Here is a 24,632-nt window from a genome sequence, read left to right as displayed (position 1 = left end):
AGCTGGAAAGCAGCACTGATCCTGGCACTTCTGCTGAGCCCAGAAGAAGCGCCGATCAGCTGGAATGTTGCAGCATCTCCAGGGTCTTGTGATTTACATTCAGATGCTTGGCAACTGATTCATATTTATGACGGTCACAGTGTCCCAGGGTCATGTGAAGTGACCAAAACCTGCTGCAACCACCCAGCAGACGGGGGGGAATAAAAACCAAACATCCCCCCACCCCACCCCCACTGCCAATCCTCAACAGAAATGCTCACAATGAAAACCTCGGACAGGAGGAAGAGCGCAGCCGGGCGGGCAGGCAGGTGTCTTGCTCGGCTGTGGCTTGGGGGGCACTTTTTTCAGTGCTATTGTAACTTCGAACAGTCACTAAGCAAACTGTTGTAAGTCGAGGACTACCTGTACTTTATCATTTTTTTCCTTTTTTTGGTCATCAAGTTTTTGATACCTTGCTAGGCGACTGGTGGTACTCGGATGCTGCCATATCCTAAAAGTGGTACAATGGGTGAAAAGGTTGAAAAGCCCTGTTCTAGAATTCCAAGCTAGTTGGTTCTGACTGCTGGCTGAGGAATTCTGGGAGTTGAAGTTCACTCATCTCAAAGTCGCTGAGATTTAGAAACAGCGTTTTAGGTACAGTGTCTGAAGAGTACTGCGTAGCTCCCTCTGTCTCCTCTGCTGGCTGAGCACATTCCTCCAAGGGACTTCGTTTCCACTCCCCTCCCCATCCTGTCAGCCCTCAAGTGAGGCATCCCATTCACATGAACTCTGGTACTGCCAAGTCAAGTTTCCCTACACACCCTCTCCCCTTGCTTTCTTTCTAAACGCAACTTGGGCCTATTCAAGCCTGTCTAGGTTCTTTTGAAACATTGCTTTTTCTGAAAACCTTAGCCACTTCTGCTTTGGTGTCAGTTGCAAATCTGGTAATCATCCCTTTAAGCCCAAGGAGAGATTCAACCTAGAAATAAGGATAATTTTTCTGACAGTGAGAACAATCAACCAATGGAACAGATTGCCTTCAGAAGTTGTGGGAGCTTCATCACTGGAAGCTTTCAGGAAGAGATTGGACTGGCATCTGTCAGAAATGGTGTAGGGCAGGGGTGTCAAACTGCTGGTCTGTGGGCTGGATGCATCATGGTGAAACCACGCCCACCCCATTGCCGGCAATGGAAAAAAAGTCGTGATCTGTCGCGACACGTCATGTGGTGAGTTTGACACCCCTGGTGTAGCGTCTCCTGCTTGGGTGAGGGGTTGGACTAGATGACCTATAAGGTCCCTCCCAAATCTTCTATTCTATTCTATTCTATTCTATTCTATTCTATTCTATTCTATTCTATTCCCTTCCTCCATTTTGCTAATAAAATGTTGCATCAGTGCAGAGACCACAGACCTACACCACTTAGGTCAGTACTGCTCTCTAAATAGAGCCATTTATGAAAGCCTCTGGTCATTCAGCAAATCATAATCCATCTAGCAGTTGCATTTTTCTGTTCCACATTTAGCATTTTATTTAATTAGCTTATCAAGCGAGACTTTGTCAAATGCTTTTTGAAGTCAAGGTACATTATGACTATGACCTTCCCCCACTCTATTAATCGTGTTAGCTTGTAAAGGCAGATATTAATCTTGCATAATTTATTTGTGGTAGTTCTTGTAAATTGTTGCAGTTCTACCCAAGTGCTCACAAACCAGATGGATCCACAAACCTGGATCTTCCTTCTTCCCTTTATGTCTTTCGGCATTAGAGAGGGTGGAATGCCACCCCAGAAGACCTCCCACAAAATACATTTACATTCTCTGCTATCCTGCTATGGCTCATTGGATATGTTGTACTTGTATTCTATTTCTTGAAGGTCTGTCACTTAACAAAGGGACAAATGATGCTTTTACTTGTCTCAGAGAGCTAGATCCAGTGGTGTGCTAGAGCCAACATATATCAGCGTATGACAGCCGAAAGAATTTAAAAGACCCTAAAACACTCGGTCAACTCTCGTCTCGACTTGGTGTTACCTGAAATTGGTACAAGGTGTGACCATATACAGCACATACACATGCACATATATACAAACCTACACCCACACACGGACAGATCGATAGAAATTTTGAAATAACTTTTACAATTTGTGTTATGTCTGTATGTTTTATTTTATCTCCGAAAAATGAAAAAAAGAAAAACTAAAAGAAAAAAAGTCTAAAAGTATAGAAAAAAGTAGCAGATGCAGTAAATAACAGAGAGAAAAAGGTATAATTTCAGTCTTCTTTACAGCAGTTATAAATATAATCAAAAATTAGACCCCTGAATCTAAAATTACATCTTGACTCTCTTTCTTTCTAACCTCAAATCATAAATAATAAGTTTGCAGTTACTGCCATCTTGATTTTTTTTCACTGCCCCTACAGATGCTATGAAAGATTTTTTTTGTCTATTTCACATTAAAAGTAATCAGGAAGACAATCAAAAATGTCATTTGAATATACTCTGACTTCATTTAAATTCAGGACTGTTTACTTCTTAAATATACTTGGCTGTTACAGAACAGAAGGACCCTCAGGATGATCTTAGGATCCTTGCAGAGACATTACCACTGTAATTATTGATCTCATTAATTTATTTCTATACTGCTTTTTCTCTTCGGGCTTCCCAGCATGATTTACAAGAAAACAATAAAAATAATCTCAAATTAATTCATCATAATAAAACTAACAATATTTTAAAACGGGAAATGCACAATTGTTTTTAAAAATTACCAAGAAGCAAACTGACAGGCAATCTAAGAATTGGGACCTGGTGTATTTTCCATCCACAGATGCTTAGGTTCAGAGGCATATCTCCTTTTTATGTGAACAAACGCAGCATGGGGCCCCAGAAAAGAGTTTCCTAATGGGGACAGAATTGCCCAAAAGGTGGTTACGCAAAGCCACCAGTGGATCCCCTGCAGGCCCCTTATCAGCTGATAGGCTTGGGAGTGACTGGCTGAAGGGGGTCTTTCAAACACGTGAATTAAAAGTCTTCTGCCATGTGATAGCTCATGATCCTTATAAAGTGTTCAGCATGATTTACAATATCCAAATTACAGTTGTTGTGGAGGTCTAGATTTCTCAATCCATTACAAAAGTCTCAAAGAAACTTGCACCCCCTCAGCCCACAGCATGAAGTCTGACGCTACGGTCTCACAAATCACTGAGTAGAAGAAAAAATGAAGCAGTGGAAATCAAAGATGTTTTGTCTCCCGTCATCCAGCGCTTCCCCCCTCCCAGCATTCCATGGGTTTCTTTTTGCTCATAATGTCATGTGCTAATCATAAGGGTTTTCAAAAGACTAATCCTTTTAATTAGGGTTTACTGACCCCCACATATAAAACCCTAACTTATGGCCTCTTGGCAAACAACAAAGAGCTAAATTGCTCGCCTATTAACCACATTCAATCCTGGGAAACTTGGATTAAGCAAAGACCCCCAGAGGTTAAACGAGTTGCAGTGAGAAGGAAAAATTGTTTCTTGGGTCAGTTCAAATGGGGTTTGTTCATCAGCTGTAGACGGCTAATGATAATCTCTTCACCTATCCCACAGCAGAGTTTTGTAGGTTCTGGAAACAAGATCTTGATGGCATTCCTACTGCCAGATGAGAGATTGCTTTGCCTGATGCTCTTTGCATCTCTCAGCCTTGTTGGGCTTCCAGGGACAAAAGCCCAATTTCCACGGGTGTGCATGACTGTAGAAAAGCTGCAATCCAAGGAGTGCTGCCCAGCTTTGGGGTCGAATCCGAACAATATGTGTGGTTCACAGCAAGGCAGGGGCACCTGTCAAGAGGTACAGGTAGACAGAAGGCCCTGGAGTGGGCCCTACACTCTCCATAATGTGGATGATCGGGAACAATGGCCCCTGAAGTTCTTCAACAAGACTTGCCAGTGTACAGGTGAGAAATAAAAGGGAAGTTCTCCAGATGTTTTATGATTAAAGCTCTGATGCTAGCAGGGAAATTTAGAGTTGTTGTTCAGGTACCTCTAAAGTATTGCTAGGCTGGTCGCTGCTCTCTGACAAGATCCCTACAGAGGATCTTAATGTCTTCTTTACTTGATGCCACTTACCAGTTTTGAAGCTCATGTAGGTAAAACTATATACTTTGAGCAATCTAAATACCTCTGATAAGCTTTACTAATTGGCTTCGGTATTATTTTTTTCTGTCTGTCCACATTCTGAAAATGTTAGCAAAGCACATCAGGAAAATATTTTGCATTGTCTATTTAATAACGTGATCGCTCCTGAGTAGGTATGTTCTTCATTGGATGTCAGCGTTTTGAGAGTTTTTCCTTTTAGGCAATTTGATGTCTATGAGAAGTGTATATTTTACAAGGGGGCGGTGACATTGCCTCAAGTGACATGTTAGGAGGCATACTCCAAGGAGAATTGGTGACAAAAACTGAAAATAATTTCATTTACATATTAATTCGTTACATTTAATGTTAATGGGATTACTTTCTAGCTAGGTATTTTAACCTTTCCCCTCTTTTGTCAGATTAAAAATTACAATGCAGTCACATCTTTTGAAATCTCTGTGGGATATGCCCAAGTCTCTGGTGATCAATGTTGAATGCACAGGATGGTCAAAAAGTTTCAAATTGCAACCAGTTACTTCAGAACGTCCAACTCACCAAATAGCTAGAACCGTTTCCAGCAAATGTTTTTAGTTTGTCATTCTTTTCATTGGGACCATTCTGTTAATCAGGGGTAGTCAACCTTGGCTCTTTTATGACTCGCGGACTTCAACTCCCAGAATTCCTGAGCCAGCATGGCTGGCTCAGGAATTCTGGGAGTTGAAGTCCACGAGTGTTATATCAAGGCAACATACTTCTGAGATTCATTAAAAATATGGAGAATTTTAATGGAGAACCAGTTTATTTGTAGCAACTGGGAGAGGTTGCTGAAGTCTCTACTGTAAGTTGCTCCAACTCATGTGCAGATTGTCAGTGATAGAGAAGCCTTCCTTGAGCAAACTGTTTAATCCAGAGCAAAAAAACCCCATGAATTTCAGAGTAGCTCTGTATTATTCATGACACCCTCTTTTGTATTTATATTTAATTGTGTTTATTTTTGCTATGCCAATTGGCTTTTCTGATTTAGAAACTGAGTCAAAACGTACCATAGATGTTTTAATTTTTTTCTTAATGTCATATGAGCCACTGAGATTCATTCCTCTCGCACTAACTGGCCATGTTTCCAGCTGCCTTTGTTGCCACCATGCTTCTAAGTTCTGTCTTGGTGTCTTATGGACCTTCTCAGAGCCATCAGTCCTTTTTTACTTTGCAGCCAGACCTTTCCTCAAAGCCCAGCGTGGGAAGGAAGCAAGAACAAGACATTGAGATGTCTCGTCTGCACTAAGTACAGAATCTTAAAAACTGGAAGAGGAATTTCCCAGGCTTATTTATAGTGAGCTCATGCTTCTTTCCACCTTAATGAAGTTGTCATTTATGAGATAAGCTGTCAACTGACTCACCCAATCTCTCCTTTTTTCTATTTCTTATTTTATTATTTAAAAAAGGTACACGGAAGAGAATAAGGAAAGGAATTAGACAACATAAATTTATGACTTGCTACATATGAATTATGAAAAGATATCCAATAAACGTGTCTTCCCCTTCACTTCTGTTTGTGTCCCTAACCACGAAATGCAGATTAGGCACTCTGTAATTTACGTTATACATTAAAGTTTGCTGCTGGCTTCTGCTTAAGCCCTAGAAATCATATTCCAAATGCCTAAATATTATGGATATCTACCCTTAAATTTTGCCATTGCAACATATTCTCCAATTTTAGTCTGCTAATCTAATATTGTCAGCAAGACACACTCTCTTTTTTCTTTTCCAGCATTGTGTCAAATTTGTTCTTCTATCTATCTATCTATCTATCTATCTATCTATCTATCTATCTATCTATCTATCTATCTATCTATCTATCTATCTATCTATCTATCTATCTATCTATCTCAGTAATGGCGATCCTTCTAGAAACTGCCCCTGCCTCTCTGCCTGCCCTGCTCCGCACCCCACCCGCTCCGCCCCCGCTTCCCCACAAGGCTACCCACCACCTCCACGACCCACCGCAGTAGATTGCCCAAGCAGCCCAGCAGCGCCATGGCAGCCACCCCCTCCACCTGTGCTCCGTAGCATCTGCGCACGATGGGATGTGAGGGCGGAGTCTTGTCCCCGCTGCCCGGCTGCCATGTCCTTGGCTGAGCTGCTCCGTGTGGACCGCGCTCAGGGGTGACTCTCCTCCAGGGGGGCTGTTGGTGAGAAGGGGGCTGTAGGGGGAGGCAGGGCTAGGGCAAGAGTGCGCGTGCCCACAGAGAGGGCTCTGAGTGTCATCTCTGGCACGCGTGCCATAGGTTCGCCACCACTGATCTATCTTACGAAATTTTTCATTCATGCTTTCTGTAATTGTATCTAATTAAAATATTTATAAGTTTCAGTCCCATTTTCATTTTTAAGAAGTTTTGGAATATTTTGATATATTTCTTTCTATTGTTTTGAGTTTTTTTTAAAAAAAAAATATAACTACCTTACGTGATAGGATCTTTGTTGCAGCATTTCCAACATTTGTGGCTATATGTCTTATATGTTTTGACAAGTCTTGACAGATTTATGTTTCATCTGTAAAACATATCAATTTTCCCATAAATTATAACTGGAATAAATTTTATTAACTTTTTTCTCATGATTTTTCCCATTGGTCCACTGCAAATGTTTCTTTAAAAATTTTCATCCATGTTATCATGCAATTTAATTTATTCTTTCATTATCCACCATCTCTTGGCGGTTTATGTCTGTTCCTTCTTCTATTCCTTTCCAAGAGGCCTCACAATCTCACACAAGGAGCGGCAAAGGATGGGCAGAGGTGTTTTCCTGGTCATGTGTCTTTCTTTCAACAAAGGACATCCTTTTTTCCCCACTTAGGAGCATCATGTGTCCTCTTTCAAATATTGTTGGACTCCAACACCATCACTCATTGTGGCCAATCTTGAAGGATTATCTGAATTGCAATCCAACACTATTTGGAGAACATATTTTGCCCTCCCTTGTTTTACCCACCCATCTTGTGGCCTAGCAGTCAAACATAGTGTCCCAGTAAGGGGACTCTTTTTGTCTTTTGATTGAGGCTTGGAGTTGTAAATTATCAAAATCACAGCAGTAAGAATCTTGATATAATGTGCCACAGATTACAGAAATCCCAAGAAGAGTTAACTCTTCTTTAACTGCAAACATGAGCAAACATGAACATAGTAGTTTTATATGCTTACAACTCTAGTTGTTGCCATTAATTCAATGCTAAAGACTGTGTGTGTGTGGAAATCTTGAACTGCATTATTGCACATGGTGGACCTTATATTACGGTACTTAAGTCTTCCATTTTGTAAATCAGGGATAATTAAATCAGAAAGTCTGACCTATTCTGGTTTTCTTCTGCTAATACGTCTTGTAAATGATTATTGTTTGAATGTATTGTAGTAAGTTGACTGGTTTAGAATAGAGGTCATGGGTGCAATTACAAGCAATTACCAGTCATTATTGCTGTGAGACAGCTAATTCCATAATACATCTTTTCTGAATGCGGGAAGTTCTCATGAATGCAGGCTGTGAAGTACTAATGGGATTCTTCTTCCCAGGGCTATTTCTTTTTCTGAAAGTAGATTTCTTGAAGGTTCTCATAGAGTTAATAAGAAAAACAGTGTTATAGTATTTTACAAAACCTTTCTATTACTCTTTACTGTATCTTTATGATCAATCTGCCAACATTGCTAATAGCAGAAAAACTAATAAGAATTGTATGTAAACAAGGTCAGACTACCCCATGCTGGGAATTCTGAGGTCTGGAGCCCCAACCTTTCTAGATAATGGGAATATAAACCACATTTAAGATGCTCTTGTCCTATGCTCCTGATGGCTTGACTCTAAGAAGGCTTAAGAAAATCCTGCCTGGACTCAAACACTGGCAACAGCTAGCAAAATACTTAATCTGCACTGTAGGCTCCCACATATTTCCTGGGACAACTCCTTTGTTTCTGTCACCATCCCAATTTCTGGAAAGCAATGGCTAATTACTTTCCTTTCTGTGAGTAGATCCTATATCCATACTTATATATGTGTTTGTGTGTGTTTACTTATACACACCTACCCACACAAGTTAAGTTAAATTTATAGGTACAAGATTAAAGCATCAACATGCAAATATGTGTTTTCTCCTTTTTTCCATCAAGAACTTCTATATTCTTTCCCTTACTAGCATTAAGGAAATAGTACAGTGGTTAAGGTTAAGGCTTACATCTTTGCCTAGCACACAGAAGTTTGCTTCTGTAAAACCCAGTAGAAACATTTTGCCTTTTTTTTTAAAGAAATACACATTTTTTGTGGATTACATAGTTTTTTCTCTCTTCTTCTTTTTGTATATAAGTCCAGAATTTGATTGTTTTACTATTTTTAAATCACTTGGGATACAAGAACTCAGTTCCTAAAGTGCCCAGGTATATTTACAAACTTCGGGGGGGGGGAGCTAACTATGTCCCAAGCTGTATTGTGTTCTTTGAAAGTGTTATCAGTCAAGTTCAGAAGACTTATTTTAACAACTTCATTATAACATGAGCTTGGCTTGTTCCCACAGGGTACATCTAGCTTTGGTAGGGACATGTTGTAATCACATGTATTTGATATTTATGTCCTTTTCTTGGCATTTTTATTCATATCCAGCAGTAATATGATGCTCTTTTTCTCTTTAGGATATTTTGCTGGTTATAACTGTGGCGAGTGCAAATTTGGCTGGACAGGGTCCAATTGTGATGAAAAGAAGCCTTCAGTTGTCCGGAAGAACATCCACTCTTTGACAAATGAAGAGCAAGAGCAGTTTTTAGATGCCCTCAATCTTGCTAAGACTACTATTCATCCGGACTATGTGATTGCAACCCAGCATTGGTTGAGTCTGCTTGGTCCCAGCAGAAATGACCCACAAGTTGCAAACTGCAGCTTTTATAACTACTATGTGTGGCTTCATTATTATTCAGTCAGAGATACTCTATTAGGTTGGTGCTTTCCAGTTTGGTGGGAGATTAAGTAGTGAAAACAATATTAATACTATGGATGCAATTTATTTGGTTCCCTATTACAGTGATGGCGAACCTTTTAGACACCGAGTGCCCAAAACACCCTGCCCGCCCCCGCTCCACCCCCACCTGCTCCGCCTACCCGCAGGACCACCTACTGCCTCCACGGCCCTGCAGCACCATAGCGGCCACGTTCTCTGCCCGCGCCCCGCAGCATCATTATTATTATTATTATATTTTTATTATATTTAAATTTATATCCCGCCCTTCTCCTCGCGATGGGGCACGAGGGCGGAGTCTTGTCCCTGCTTCCCGGCTGCCATGTCCTTTGCTGCACTGGTCTGTGTGGGCCACACCTGGGGGCAACTCTCTGGGGGGGGGTCTGCTGGTGAGGAGGGGGCCACAGGGGGAGGCGGGGCTGGGGTGACAGTGCGCGTACCCACAGAGAGGGCTCTGCGTGCCGCCTCTGGCACATGTGCCATAGGTTCGCCACCACTGCCCTATTACAATATTAGGGGATTGATGACCCTTTAGATCAGCTTCCTCCAATGTAGGGCTCCAGATTGTTCTTACTGGGAAGTTGTAATCCCAACCTGAGAAATCAGACTGGGGAAACTTCTGCATATTGGAATGCAACTCCCATCATCCATAACTATTGGCCATGTTGTTTGAGACTGATGGAGGCCAGTCGCATCTGACAGGCGAAAGGTGCCTATCTGTGTTATACATTACATGGTTAACTTGTTCTCACCTTCTCCAGTTTGGGGAATAAAAGAAATAGCTTTTGCAGAATCCAACAGATCAGAACTTATGAGCTAGCCGTAATTTAACAGCAACTTGATCCATAGAGAACAGAAGCTGAAGAAGAATTTCCCACATGCTGATTTTTTTTCAAATTAAGCTGGAACTAAAGCCACAGAAGAAGGGGACAGGTTTAAAAAAAATGACAAATACGATTTGTCCCTTCTTTGGCTGTGTGTTTTCTTGCACAGCTGTGATCCCCCAAGTTGAATCCATGAACCAGATCTTCCAAGTTCATTTCTTTAAGTCCCTACCTTGGACTGGAAGTTTTTAAGAAAAAACTGGACAGCCATTTGTCCGAAATGGTATAGGGTTTCCTGCCTGAGCAGGGGGTTGGACTAGATGACCTTCAAGGTCCCTTCCAACTTTATCATCATCATCATCATTATTATTATTACCTGTGGCAGGCCCAATTCATAACTAGTGAACAGAATTCAGAGTGCTTTACCAGTTGCTTCTACAAAGCAAGCTTTGTCCTCTTTAAATATTCTTGCTGCACCGAAGTTGTTGAGATGTGAGCATCTGGCTGCCGTACATTCTTACATTAGCCAGTTTAAATAATTGAAGGGTTATTTCTGGAGTCCTGGAACTGTGCAGAGACCTGAGGGAAGAACTGTGGTGATTCCAAAGGAAGGGAAATCTATGACTCCAGATTTCACTTGAAAGAGGATAATTGCTAAATTGTAGCCCTGTGCTTTGCTCCTCTTGCCCATTTCCTTCCTAGCCAGTTACATGTGCATAGGATAGTCACTTTCCAGTTACATGAATATGTCAGGGATCCTTGTGCAAGTGAAGAAAAAAAAAAGCTGATGTGGCCATATTAGAAAATAGGTGGTTTAGAGCAGGGCTTTTCAACCTTTTCGCCCATTGTACCACTTTTAGGATACGGCAACATCCGAGTACCACCAGTCGCCTAGCAAGGTGTCGAAAACTTGATGACCAAAAAAAGGAAAAAAGTGATAAAGTACAGATAGTCCTCAACTTACAACAGTTCGCTTAGTGACTGTTCAAAGTTACAATGGCACTGAAAAAAGTGCCCCCTAAGGCACAGCCGAGCAAGACACCTCCCTGCCCACCCGCCGACACTCTTCCTGCTGTCTGAGATTTCCATTGTTGTGAGCATTTCTGTTGGGGATTGGCAGCGGGGGTGGGGTGGAGGTGTGTTTGGTTTTTATTCCCCCGTCTGCTGGGTGGTTGCAGCAGGTTTTGGTCACTTCACATGACCCTGGGTCACTGTGACTGTCATAAATATGAATCAGTTGGCAAGCATCTGAATGTAAATCACAAGACCCTGGAGATGTTGCAACATTCCAGCTGATCGGCGCTTCTTCTGGGCTCAGCAGAAGCACCAGTATCAGCACCAAGCTCCAGCTGGAGCCTGACGCTGATCCTGCGCTTCCACTGAGCTCTGACTGTCCCAAAGAAGCGCTGATCCTGGCACTTCCACTGAACCCTGATAGCCTTACAGCTCCAGCCATCTTTCGTTCGGGCTTGTGCGGTGCTGCCACCAGTTCAGCTCATTCCCCTCCCCCGCTACCACTTTTCTAGGATGGTCGCATACCACCTGCCAGGTGCCAATGTACCACAGGTGGTACCCGTACCACTGGTTGAAAAGCCCTGGTTTAGAGAAAGCTCCTTTAAAAACACTCTATCTATTTTTTTCACATTAATTTCCTTATTCCTGGCATTTTTTTGGTGAAATTTTAACCCACTAAGATTACTTGTAATTTGTGAAAAATGGCAGCTGCTTGGAAAGTGTACAGGCAGGCAGGCTTTGGGGATTACAGGTTGTACATCTACTGTACATTATGCAGATTTACAAGACAAAGAAAAACTTAGGCACAAAAATTAGAGGGAGAAAGAGCAGAAGAAGGAATGGTAGAGAGGACCAGAAGTGTATGCATTTAACCTGTCTTTGCAAATCTAACCTATTGTTCAGAGTGTCTTTTTAACTGTAATTCTTGTTTCTCTCTTTTTACAGGACCAGGCCGTCCCTTTACAGCAATAGATTTCTCCCATCAAGGCCCTGCTTTTGTTACCTGGCATAGGTATCATTTACTACTCTTAGAAAGAGATCTGCAGGTTAGTTGTCATCACTGTCTTCATCATGTATCTGAAAGAAGCAAGTAGTTCAGGGGTAGGCAACCTTGGCTCTTTTATGACTCGTGGACTTCAGCTCCCAGAATTCCTGAGCCAGCATGGCTCAGCTTGGAAACCTCTCCCTTCTCCTCAGCATGGCTGGCTCAGGAATTCTGGGAGTTGAAGTCCATGAGTCATAAAAGAGCCAAGGTTGCCTACCCCTGAACTAGGGTATCTCCTGCCCTCCATAATGCTCCAGGAAGGGAAGGATTCTCAGTACAGGAAATGAAAAATATGACTCACTGCCATCTAGTACCAGAGCCAAGGTCAAGTAAAGTGGAGGCAGAAAAATGATAAGTTGGTGGGATCAAAATGGAACATCATTATTATGGTAACTGACCAGAAAACTATAGTTATGTGAGCTATATACTACTAAACTCTCATGTCTGCAACCTTTAACTGGGTGAATGGTGCATCATAGGGCAAATTCTGTTCAAACAAGGTCTCTCATATGGGCTAATTTACAGAATGTTGGGACCCATTACTCCCGAGGGAATGGAATTTGGGGAAATTGTGGCTGTTTTAGCATTGCTGGGCTGCTGCTCTTTCAACACCACTGTTATGCTGCCATGATCATGTGATCCTGGTTTTCAGTGCTGTCCCTGGAAGCCCCAGACCCATGCACTGCACTCTCTTGCCTCACTTACCTGTTTGTTGAGAAAGGAAGGGGGAAGAGGGAGGGAGGAAAGAAGGGAGTATGGAACAGGAAAGAAGGAAAGAAGGGCGGGGGGAAAGAGAGGTAGAAGGAGGAAGAACAGGGAGGAAGGAAGGAAGGAAGGAAGGAAGGAAGGAAGGAAGGAAGGAAGGAAGATTTTGTGGGTCACACTATAAATCAGCATATATTAATTTTAAATCACTAATACTATTCTACAGCTCACAAGAATGAATACTGGTATTTACAGGTATTTACAGGTATTTACATTTATCTGAGATAAATGAAGAAGTGTACATTTTCCTTCTAGATAGCTATTTTTTAAAACAGCTGTGTATTTTATAGCTTTTTAAAAATTTGTTCATTCCATGTTTGGATAGATATACATGAACCAATAAAATATGTAATAGTCTGTCTTCTTATTCCCAAACCATAAAAGATCCATTTTTCAAACCTTCTTCTTGGTGCACGTATGTTTGAAATAGTCTGTTACTAACTGATGTTAGTAAAAATATGTAGTCATTTCCCCAAGGCTGTCTGTTTCTTACCATCCTTTTCCTAATAAAGAAGTGTAAAGCTAAGAAAAATAAATATCCTGAGAATGCATAATGTCTCCAGATATTCTAGACAGATTATTAGAATTCCTCTTGTAGCTTGCAGGTAAAAGAACAATGTATTAGCACTAAGAAGAATCTATCTAATTGTGTTGTCATAGTCATCTTTCAAATACTAGTACTCTGAGTAAAGCTATATTGAAATGCATCTGTGCTGCTTATTTTGTTGCAATATTGTTTTGTTGCAATATTGTTTTGTTGCAATATTATTTTGTTGCAATATTGATCAGATGATGGGGTTCGTTAATGAGAGCAGACCAGAAAACAGGGAATATAAACTTATTTTAAAGCACTTTCTGCCATTCTGCTTAACTATTCCATTGCTGTTGAGTAGCTAGTCAAGATAAGCTTGCATGAATCCTGCATTTAAAAAAATAGGCACGTGTCAGTTGGAGAATGAAATGGTATGGATTTTATTAATGGAATATATAATTTTCATGGACAAAGTCAAGAGATATTGCAAAGGTATGAAAATTTGTTAATGATGTAAGTATCATTGCCAAAGACCAATATAAAGATGTAATTTATCTCTTTTCTCCATATCTTTTCCACATCCATGTTCTCTAGCGACTGATTGGCAATGAGTCCTTTGCATTGCCGTTCTGGAATTTTGCTACAGGCAAAAATGAATGTGATGTGTGCACGGATCAACTTTTTGGAGCATCAAGGCCAGATGAGCCAAATCTAATAAGTCGTAATTCAAGATTCTCAGAATGGGAGATAGTTTGCAATAGGTAACGAACATTTTGAGACTGGTGAAACATTGATGTTCAACCTGTCCATACTAATTCTCCACTGCTAGTATGGTTAATTATTTGTCTTTCAACTATTTAATCAATACATAAATTGAATTCAAATAAATACATATTGTCAACGCTGCTAACCTCGAAGTTCTTTTGAAGAGTTTCATCTATCAGAACCATGACACATATCTTACAAATCCCTCAATATTTTTAAACATTGAATGATTTCTATAATAATTTTCCATTTTACTAAACAATCCTAAGCCTTATAATACTTCGGTGAAGGTAGCCTTGGTGAAGTAACACAAGACGGAAGGAGACAATATCAGAGGCAACTTCCAATTCTATGACTGACAAAATTACGATTATGTAACAAAAGCCTTATTTGACACATCCTTGGTTCAGGCACAACTTTAGCTGGTGCCACCACTGAGGTAGCCAAGAACATCTTTCTTGATGCTTATGTTTGAATCAAAGTATCTCCTGTACATGTGAGGATGCCTCTGGACCACAAATAAGCTTCATGGGTTTCTTAGAAAATAAGAAACACGGCAAGAGATCAGTATGTTCATCTCAGGTAAATTGGGATGGGATGAAAGGAAAAAAGAGTTTAGTAAATCAGCCTTATTTGAGGTTATGTCTCCCATGACAGCCATTTTGTGAATGGGCAAAAGAATTTCCTACAAGATATCTTCCAAATATTGTATAAGCCTCCCAAAAGTTTAAAACCATTAAACCACATTGTGTGAATAAACTCCATGGTCATGTCTTCTCTAATTCTCCCCTCTTCCTCTAATGCACAATTGTTTCCCCTAAATTATGAGAAGGCAAGCCATTCCTTCTCTGCAGGTTGCTTTTGCTCGGGGCCTCCAAGCTACCGATGCCAAAACTTTAACAGGATTAAAGTTAACATTGTTAAGGCCCAAATACCTCGTGTTCAGTTAATACCAATTATCTGATTTCTTCCCACACCACTTTAGCCATTTTAAGAAGTAGCATTACATTTTTTTTTATCTCAGAATTTCTAAAACTGATATTTTAAAGAAGTGCTTCTTAAAGAATGGTCCAAGGACCCACCCTGGTCCTTCTCAAGGGTTCGCAAAATCAGATTTATTTGTCAAATATTGAAGATATTTGTAAAAATGTAAAACAATGTCACCCTTATCGTTATTTTTATTTGTTAAAAAAGATCAGATATTTTCATAAAAATATTTTATTTATTTTAATATCTAATCCATTTAATATTGTTATTTTTATGTGATTCAATAAGTAAACATACTACAAATATGCAATTTTAATGTTTTAATACAGTAAATATTAATAAGTATAACACCAACAAAGTATCTTTGGGGGTTCTGCATAATTTTTAAAAGTGAGAAGGGGTCTTACAAGTAAATAGTTTCGGAAGTCGTGTTCAATACAATAGTATCTTCTAGTTTTACCTGAGGTGGCTGTTATCCTGTAACAATCTTAGTTGTAAACCTGACCTTGGATGTGTTTTGTATTTTGGCTTTCATCAGCCTCAACCAGCACAGTATAGCTGTTAGCTGTGCTTATTGAAGATGATAGTAATTTTAATCAAGTAAATGGAAAGTGCCAAACTGATGTAGAGTGATTATTACCAAACATCGTACAGTATAGATCAGACATGTCAAACACAAGGCCCGGGGGCTGGATGCGGCCCGCGAAGTGGTTTCATGTGGCCCGCGAAGCCATCCTGGAAACAGTGAGGGAACGGCCCCCGCTGCCTTGGCCCTGGCCCAGGCCAGCTGGGAGCCAATGTACAATTTTGTGGTGGCCATCTTGGTATTTGCCCCGGTGGACCATGCCTTGGCACTTGCCCGGGTCCCACCCCCTTCTGCGAGACACCCTCAGATCTGTCCCACTCCTGTCCAGGCCCCCATAGGCACCCTTGATGCGAATGATGTACAACGGGTCACACCCACCCAGTAGGCCACACCCACTCTATCCACGCCCACTCAGTAGGCTGCACCCACTCTGGCCACACCCACACCCCCCCCAGGGCAACCGCAATGCTGATGCGGCCCTCAATGAAATTGAGTTTGACACCCTTGGTATAGATTATCAAAATTCTGCTAACTTTTAAAAAACCATTGTGCTATTAATTGTTCAGGTAACTAAAGATGTAATTCTTTTCCACTGCATAAGTCAATGAAGCAAAATTGGTCAGATATTACTAACCAGTTCTAACTAACAGATCTAACTATTGCTATCTGTCTTATTTTGAACCTAAGTTTGAATGATTATAACCGTCTGGTCACGCTGTGTAATGGAAGCAACGAGGGGCCTCTACAGAGGCACCCTTTTAGCAAAGCTGGTGATAAGCTGCCAACCGTGGAGGACATTCAGAAGTGTCTCTCTCTTCAGGACTTCGATAACCCTCCTTTCTTTCGGAATTCTAGATTCAGTTTCAGGTGAGTCCTTTGCATTTCAGAAGGGGTTTTTGCTGCTTGGCAATGACTTTTACTTCAAGCCGGAGACAGCTAGAAGTGACATGCCTCTTTACTTGCCTTTGCCACAGGAACGCATTGGAAGGTTTTGCCGAACCGGATGGTAACCTTGAGCCGCCAATCATGAGTCTCCATAACTTGATTCACTCTGTTTTGAATGGAACGGGTGCTTTCCCCCATTCCGCAGCGAATGATCCTATCTTTGTGGTACATTCTTCTCCTTTTGATTTCCATAAATGTTTAGAATTAAATATGACTACATAAGAACTTTTCCCCACAAGTCCAGCAGAAAATGGATTTATGCACAAAAAGGAAGTAATGTTTTCTACTGATTAGTATATCTGATCTTTATTGACTACCGTGCTTTTAGCTTGGAATAGCACTAAGTGGGGAGCTGCAAATATGGTGAAATATGTTAAGAGGTCAGCTGCAATAGTGTGATAGACTTTTAAACAATTAATGAGTATTGCATGAGCAATACAAATAAAAAAAAAAACAGCTGCTATCTTGACATTATTTTACTGTACTCTGTGAATTCCTTTGAGCATACATCAACTTCTTTGAGCATACATCAAAATACAAAATTTACATATTCTATTACGTATCAATATATAGAGATTTAATTTAAATAGACCGTATACATGTTTTGGGTTTTATTTAAATTTATTTGGGAGGCAAATCAGGCATTTAATTTATCTTGCAAATCACTCAAAATAAATTATTCAGTTAATTTTCACTTTTTTACACCACGTTGTTCTTGTGACTGTTGCTGCTTTTGCTACTATTATATTTCATATATTCTCTGCTGAGGTCTGAAGCACTCAGAAGTTTATAATTAAATCAAGTTATCAGTTACCCCAATTAGTTGCAGTCAGTTACAATTAGTTCGCAATGGTAGAGAGAAGGTACAAGAAAGAAAAATTAAAAGATCCAGTAGTATTTTTTTTTCATCACTTATCTCACGGATTTTGGTGGATTAAAAGTGAGTTTCAAACATTTGAGACACTCCTAATCCCCATATTTGATAGATTAGGAGCTAAGAGTGAATTATATGGGGGATGATATTTGAAATGGTTTTCCAAATCCTGCTCCAGATTTAATCAGCGTTATGAATATTCCAGGTTTTTTTTTGCAATACACAGAATTCCTTACAATGTGATAGTAAAATCTGGTTTGTTATTTTAAAACAGAACATTTATTATGGTGTTCTGAAATCAAGAGTATCCATTAGCTGTCATATTATTAAAAGCAGCCAAAAAGAAACCAGTATTTTGCAAAGATAGCATATGGACACATTGTAACTGTTGTGTTTTTCAGTACTTCAGTACAGTCCTTTGGATTTTGTGGGCTAACGACGTAGGACAGTTGTGTCAGTGTGTGGTGAGAAAAAAATCAGAAGGGGTCTGGTAGATTTTTTCCAACCAACAAATATTATTAAAAAGCATGAAGCTGCAGCATATGGAAAATTACACTTTTTAATACAATCTGTTTGTTAGTCAGAAAGATGCTTCCAGACTTCTTTTGATTTTCTGTGAGCTCCCTCTGCTGGTTAAATTAAAGTTTGATCCCCGCAGCTATTAGTACAAGTAATCAAAAGAGGAAGGACTTGAACATTCACTCTAAGTAAATTTCAGTTAAGAGTGCCAAGATTCCTTCTCAGCAGGTTTGAAATAGTGGTTTGGTGTCTGAAGCATCCTCTGAGACCTGGATGTAATCAAGAATCTTAACCATCATGAAGAAAAAGCCAATAATATTTGCTTCAAATAGAAAGCCCTTCAAAGATTTGTTCTGTAGTAATCTCTTTACATGTAGAAAGATGACAAAGTACCAGAGGACAAAACAACAACAGAAACAACAATAGAACCCTCTGTTTGTAAACATTTAGACTTTTTTCTTGAATTCTGAATTCCAAACATCTGGGATCTTACGTTGATACTACAGGGAGACCGTGTTCTAAAGACTTTTGTGTGACTGCTGACCCTGCATTAAATTTGTCAAAAACTTGTGGATAGGTTTTTCACACATAGATTTATTCTTTTGCCAAAAAGTTCCTGAAGTCTGTTAGTTTGTACAAATTTGTTCTTAGAACAGAGCCTACAGCAGGGGGTGAATGATACTGGCTGAGATGGTTTTTCTGAATTCTACCCCAACACTGATGTTTTAGTTCTGTAGTACACTTCCAGACACCAGGAGAGCAATTTCCCACCAATTTGTAGCAGGAACCTAAAGGAAATGGATGAGTGAAGCCTCTGATGGGCTTAATGCACTTTAAATGTTGACAGATTCTTTCCCAGTCCCCCTGTGCCTCCATCTCGGAGAAGAAGAAAAAAGACTAAAAATCTTGTTTCTACTTTCTGTAGTTATATTCCCCCCAAAACGAACCTCTGGTCCCTGACTATAAAAAAAATATTTACCTCCGAGGTTTAACCTGAAGCACAGACCAGTTTGCAGATACCTGGAAGAGAATAGGGGTTAGTTGAACCTTTCACAGAATACGAATGGATAATTCTACAGTTTTTATTCTGCATCATCTTTCGTTCTTCAGGAGAGAGTAGCTCTTAAGTATGATGGACAAGGACACATGGTGAATGTAAATAGCCAGAAAGTGGTGATGGGTAGTAGTATGTTTTCGTTATATTTGCATGGCCATATTCGGAATTTAAGATGAATGTCAATTGGAATTACAGGTCCTTCATTCCTTCACTGATGCTATTTTTGATGAGTGGATGAAAAGATTCAACCCATTGGACAGTGCCTGGCCCCAGGAGCTGGCACCCATTGGTCATAACCAGATGTTTAACATGGTGCCCTTCTTTCCTCCTGTCACCAATAAGGAAATGTTTCTAACTGCTGAGCAACTTGGCTATAGCTATGACATTGATCTGGCAGGTAATAGTATCTACTTCTATTTGAATTACAGAATTCTTTCTTTCTGAGTCACACAACAGCCAGGCACCAAGTATTTTAGTTGATGCAGGATCTTTGTAGTTGATGCCACAGGATTAATCTGCAGATTTTAAAGGTCCAGCTATTTTCACAGCAACCTTTTGAGCCAAATCAACATGAGGAAGCTTTAAATCCAGGAGACAATTGGAACCCTTCTGACCCTGATTTTTATATTCCCTACATTAAATCTATAATGGCTGTGCTTCTCCCCATTTCAGTACATCTGGGTTACCTCTCCACTTCAATACATCTCTTTCATTGGTTTTTAAATGCAAACATATATTTCTATTTTTAAGAGATGTGGTGGAGGACCTAATGTTTTTATGCTGTTTTTTTTTAATCTTTGAAGAATGATGCTAACCTACAATGTTGTTATACCTCACAATGTTTCTCTACTTTTTCAGAATCTGCTGAAAAATCCCAGGCTTGGGCTCTGATGGTAGGATCCAGTCTTGTAGGAGCTCTCATAGTTTTAGCTGTGCTGGTCCTTCTGCTTATCTTCTTACAACACAAGAGACACCGGAAAGGCTTTGAGCCACTAATGAATGCACAGTTCAATGTAAAACAGTATATGAATGAGCCATAGCAATAAAGCATTAGACATCCAGTATATTTATTTACAGCAGTTTTTCTCAATCTTGGTGACTTTAAGATGCATGGACTTCAACTCCCAAAATTCCCTAGTGAGCATGCTGGCTGAGGAATTCTGGGAGTTGAAGTCCACACATCTTAAAGCTGCCAAGGTTAAGAAACATTGATTTAGAGCACACTTGTTTCAACATTATAAAATTAGGTGCTTAGGAAGGAGTCTTCTAAGCACGTAAGAATTTTTGTGAAAGGCATTTATTCATCATTATATTCTTTTAGAGAAATTATCTCAGCACAAGTTTCCAAAAACTGCAAATAGACAAGACCAGAGACATAAATTTGAGGAGGGTGGCCATGTACGAGGGCAATTTGGAAATAAACCTCTGTTTGGTTATCAGTGACAGACACTTGCAGATACAGAACTTTTATTATACACATTAGAAAACTACAACATTACATTACTTTTTGACATAATCGCCTTTCAAATTGAGGTACTTGTCATAATGTGTTAACAAGGTTTGAAATTCCTTCCGCAAAAAAAATCTCCTGCCTGGGAATGAAGCCACCCTGTAACAGCATCGTGAACCCATTCAGTGTGTTTTGTGCTCCTCAGGAAGGAGTTTTGGTACCGCACAGAATTTGCGGTATCCCAATTTTTCTGTCACTACCTCATACAAAATAGTCCGAAAAAATTGGGGAAAGTGTAAAGAAAGTGCGAATATCGGGAACTGATGGACTTCACGGACCTTTTTGTCAATTTCCTGCACAAGTTCATCGCTGATTACAGATGGGCGGCCACTTCTTGCCTCATCATGCACGTCAGTTCGTCCATCTTTAAACATGCGACACCATTGATGTATGACACCTTCACTCATCACATTTGGTTTGTAAACATTATACAGTTTGTGATGAATGGCAGCTGCCAAAAGTCTTTTCGCACACACGAATCGTATTAGTGCATGCACTTCACATTTGGTGGGATTTTCTATGGCAAGGTTCATTTTCAGTAGATCTAGCAGACAAGTCAACTGCAACACAACCTTTTCCTTCCATTCCTCACTGCCTACTGAACTACTGCACACGGCGCCATATAATGGGCATCGCTATCCCCGCCTATTTCTTGCACATGCTCAAACAGAGGTTTATTTCCAAATTGCCCTCGTATATTTAAGGAGTAAATAAAGAGGTCACAAAGAGGGACATAAGACTGTCTGTACACCCAAGCTCTAAGGATAATGTTTTACAACGCCATCATCTAAGATCACTAGCTAATCACAGAGCTGCTCAAATCTTACTGCATACCTGCTTAGCTTTTCTGTTATTTTATTATGTATTTACTGCACTGTGTTATAAACAACACTCCTATAACCACTTCTGTGAGAAAAAGCATCAGCATTGCTCCCTTAACTATATTCTCTTGAGTCTATGTATTCATTTATTTTAGAAGCTAATTCCAGGAATAAATCCCAGGACAATCAACCAAAGAGTGAGTGCAGAGAAGAGCAACAAAGATGATTGGGTGGGAAGGAAGCTAAAATATGAAGAATAGTTGCAGAACTTGGTTATATCTAGTCGAATAAAGAAAAGGACTACATGATAGCAGTCTTTCAATATTTGAGGGGCTCTCTCAAAGAAGAGGGGGGCAACCTATTCTTCAAGGCACCTCAGGGTATGACAAGAAATAACAGATGGAAACCTATCAAAGAGAGATCCAACCTAGAACTAAGGAGAAATTTCCTGAAAAATGAGGATAATCAGTGAACAGGTTGTCTTCAGAAGTTGTGGGTGCTCCATCACTAGAGGTGTTTCAGAAGACATTGGATAGCCATTGTCTGGAATGCTATAGGGTATTCACTTGAGCAGGAGGTTAGACTAGAAGATCTCTAAGGTCCCTTCCAACTCTGTTATTCTGTTCTGTTCTACTCAATGTCCAAACAAAAACAGAAAATGTGTGTTTTACTTGTATTTATCTAGAAATAAATTCTGTGGTGCTTGACAAGACTATGTAATGTTCTCCAGTCACCAGCTCTAAGCCAGAGATCTATGGTGGATGTTGATGCTCAAATCCATTAAAAGCTACTCTTATTATCCACCTTAATATATCAATAACCACCTGAAGGTTCTAAGAGAGGCTGGATTTAGCTGCCAATTCAAAGTTATAGCATGTCAGAAATCTAAAAAATTCTAGGCAAAGGAGAATGCTAGTCTACTTAGCTGGCCTAACATAACGAAATTGCAAAAGCATCTTTTGCTGTTTGTTTTCAGTGACAGGTGGAATGGAAATTTCGAGTTGTCCCCCCCCCTAAAAATCAGTCAGAAACTGTGATTTGTTCTTGGCTTCTCATCTGTCTAAAACTAGGAATCCCAGTTTGCACATGCCTGGAAAGTTTGGAAGCGGACCCTCCAAAATTACTATAGTATTAAATGTTACATCTGAGAGGAAAATTAATTAATTACAATATTTAAATATTAATAGACCAATTTCATGGGAAGTAATCATATTAATACTAATGAATGAATTTTGATTTGAATTTAAATTGCCTGAAATTCTACTTCAGTGCCTTCATTTTTGTCTTGTCACTTTCTCATTTAAGGCACTCACTTTTAGGAAAATGGCTCCAGGCAGCCCTTTGTGTTGCCTGAAAGAGCTTGGTCCCACTTGGGGATATAAAAAGTCAAGTCACTGTGAAATCCCAGACACCACTAGTGTGATGCTGGGAGGAATTCTAGATCAGGGTTTCTTAGTTTCAGCAAATTCAAGATGTGTGAACGTCAACTCTCAGCATACATCTAAAAATGGCTGAGATTGAGAAACGCTGTTCTAGATCGTACATTATGACTGAACAAGTGCAGGCAGATACAGCTTTCTCTGGCCTTAAAAACATGAAATTGTCCTGCGTTTTACATGTTTGTCTCCTCCACTTGTACAAGGAAGGCGCTTTCTATTTTTGGTCATACTGTATGATTTGGAACCCCATCATCTATGGTAGGTTAGATTAAAGGTTGAAAAGCAGCTGCATTCTCTCTCATTTCATAACATCAGCAGTCTTGGAGGGGCCAGCTGAACCAGTGAATTTTCTGCTCAGGGCAGCATGGTGCAACATTGCAGCAATGTTTAGATTTGCAGGGCTTTGAAGCAATCCACGGCACTTGGGGTGATCTGTCATCTTCACCCCACTTTTCGCTGGGAAAAGTAACTGACCAGCTGCATTGCTGAATTTTTTTTCTCCCTGAAACTAGATAGTCATTGACAGCAAGCAGGCAGGAACGGTATGTGGCAGGAGATGGTAAAGCTCCAACTCTGGCAAGATTTAATGTTCTTCTAATATCTCTTCTTGAGTGGAAATTTCAGGATATTCCATCTGAAAAAAAAGACTGCCCAGTTGGCAGATCCAGAAAAAGAAACTTCTAGGACATTATTTTACCAAGAGTATAAACTTTATTGAATATGCTATATTGGCACAGATGAAGTGAAACCAGCTCTGGATTTCCCACACAAAAGCTAGCATAGTTAATTTCCCCCTTCCCCTATGGGCCACCCACAGTCCATTATGTCCACCAATCACTTCTGTTCATTTTGTTATGGGAACCAGCCAGCCACGGTAGGACATACTGCTCAATGTATCCTTGGGTTTGAGCACTGTCGCGTGGGAACCGGTGATACTCAGATGCAATGCCCCCCATCTTTGCATTCCATCCCACCTCCTCCCTTTTCTTTGTCAAGCTGCGAAGCAGAATATAGGGGAAAGTGTGAGTCAGTCTTGACAGAAGGAAACTTCAGGCTTTGTTGTTCTTATTACAAGGATGCCTGGTTACAACTCCTTGTCTAAGCCACTGTGGGAAGTCAGTCCCCCAGAGAAGGAAATATTAAAAGGGCAGGAAAATATATTTCCTCAAAGGATCTTAAAGAGGCAGAAAAGCATGCCCAGTTTTTCTTAATAGCCCCAAGTCTCCCTTCCCCAAGCAGAAACCAGTTCTATAGAAATGCAGGAAGGTTGAAGCTAGAAGCTTAGGAAGACCAAGACTCCTAAAATCTACATACTCCACCCAAACTCTAAGACAGGACATAAAAGGATGAACACAGAGATACCAAAGGGCACACTCAGACTCAGGTCAAAGTTCATGCCACAGGAACAACTCCAAGCAAAAGGCTCCAGAGAGTATAACACCCCATTCCCTACATGTGCTCACTCTCTTTTCTGCCAGAGCCATCTTTCTGTCTGGCTCTTCTCTTCAATAAACTGCAACCTTCTTTCTAAAGCAGTCACCATGTTTATTCTCAGCTTTGAATGAACCACGATGAAGACTTTTCTTTCAACACCACCCAAATTCATGTTATTTGCAGATATTATTGTCCAACAGATGTGATGATCTACTCCTGAATGTAGCTAAGCTTTTCTTTATTATTGCTAAAATGTCTTGTGTTGGGTTTTATAATCAGAAGGTGCTTTCTTCATTTTGAATTTTTTTAATGACAATAAAGTTTTACCATTCAAACCAATATTTTGGGGGGAAAAACAACAAAATAATAATCTTTGTTTCCTATCAGATTTCCAGGGGGAAACTGAGCATTAGCATCTTCTCCACTTC

At 40.1% G+C, this 24,632-nt stretch overlaps 1 protein-coding gene across 1 annotated transcript; it reads left to right on the top strand.

Annotated features, from left to right (window-relative positions):
* Positions 1 to 3,543: 3,543 nt before the first annotated feature.
* On the top strand, positions 3,544 to 20,040 carry DCT (dopachrome tautomerase). Its single transcript, XM_015822601.1, has 8 exons — positions 3,544 to 3,916; positions 8,768 to 9,067; positions 11,871 to 11,971; positions 13,862 to 14,028; positions 16,293 to 16,472; positions 16,580 to 16,715; positions 19,196 to 19,397; positions 19,859 to 20,040. The coding sequence occupies exons 1-8, from the start codon at positions 3,544 to 3,546 to the stop codon at positions 20,038 to 20,040; spliced, it is 1,641 nt and encodes a 546-aa protein (XP_015678087.1).
* The last annotated feature ends 4,592 nt before the right edge of the window (positions 20,041 to 24,632 follow it).

The sequence above is a fragment of the Protobothrops mucrosquamatus genome, unplaced genomic scaffold (assembly GCF_001527695.2).
Source record: "Protobothrops mucrosquamatus isolate PMUCROS unplaced genomic scaffold, P.Mucros_1.0 scaffold1619, whole genome shotgun sequence".
NCBI classification, from domain to species: Eukaryota; Metazoa; Chordata; class Lepidosauria; order Squamata; family Viperidae; genus Protobothrops; species Protobothrops mucrosquamatus.
This window is presented reverse-complemented; position numbering and strand designations above follow the sequence as displayed.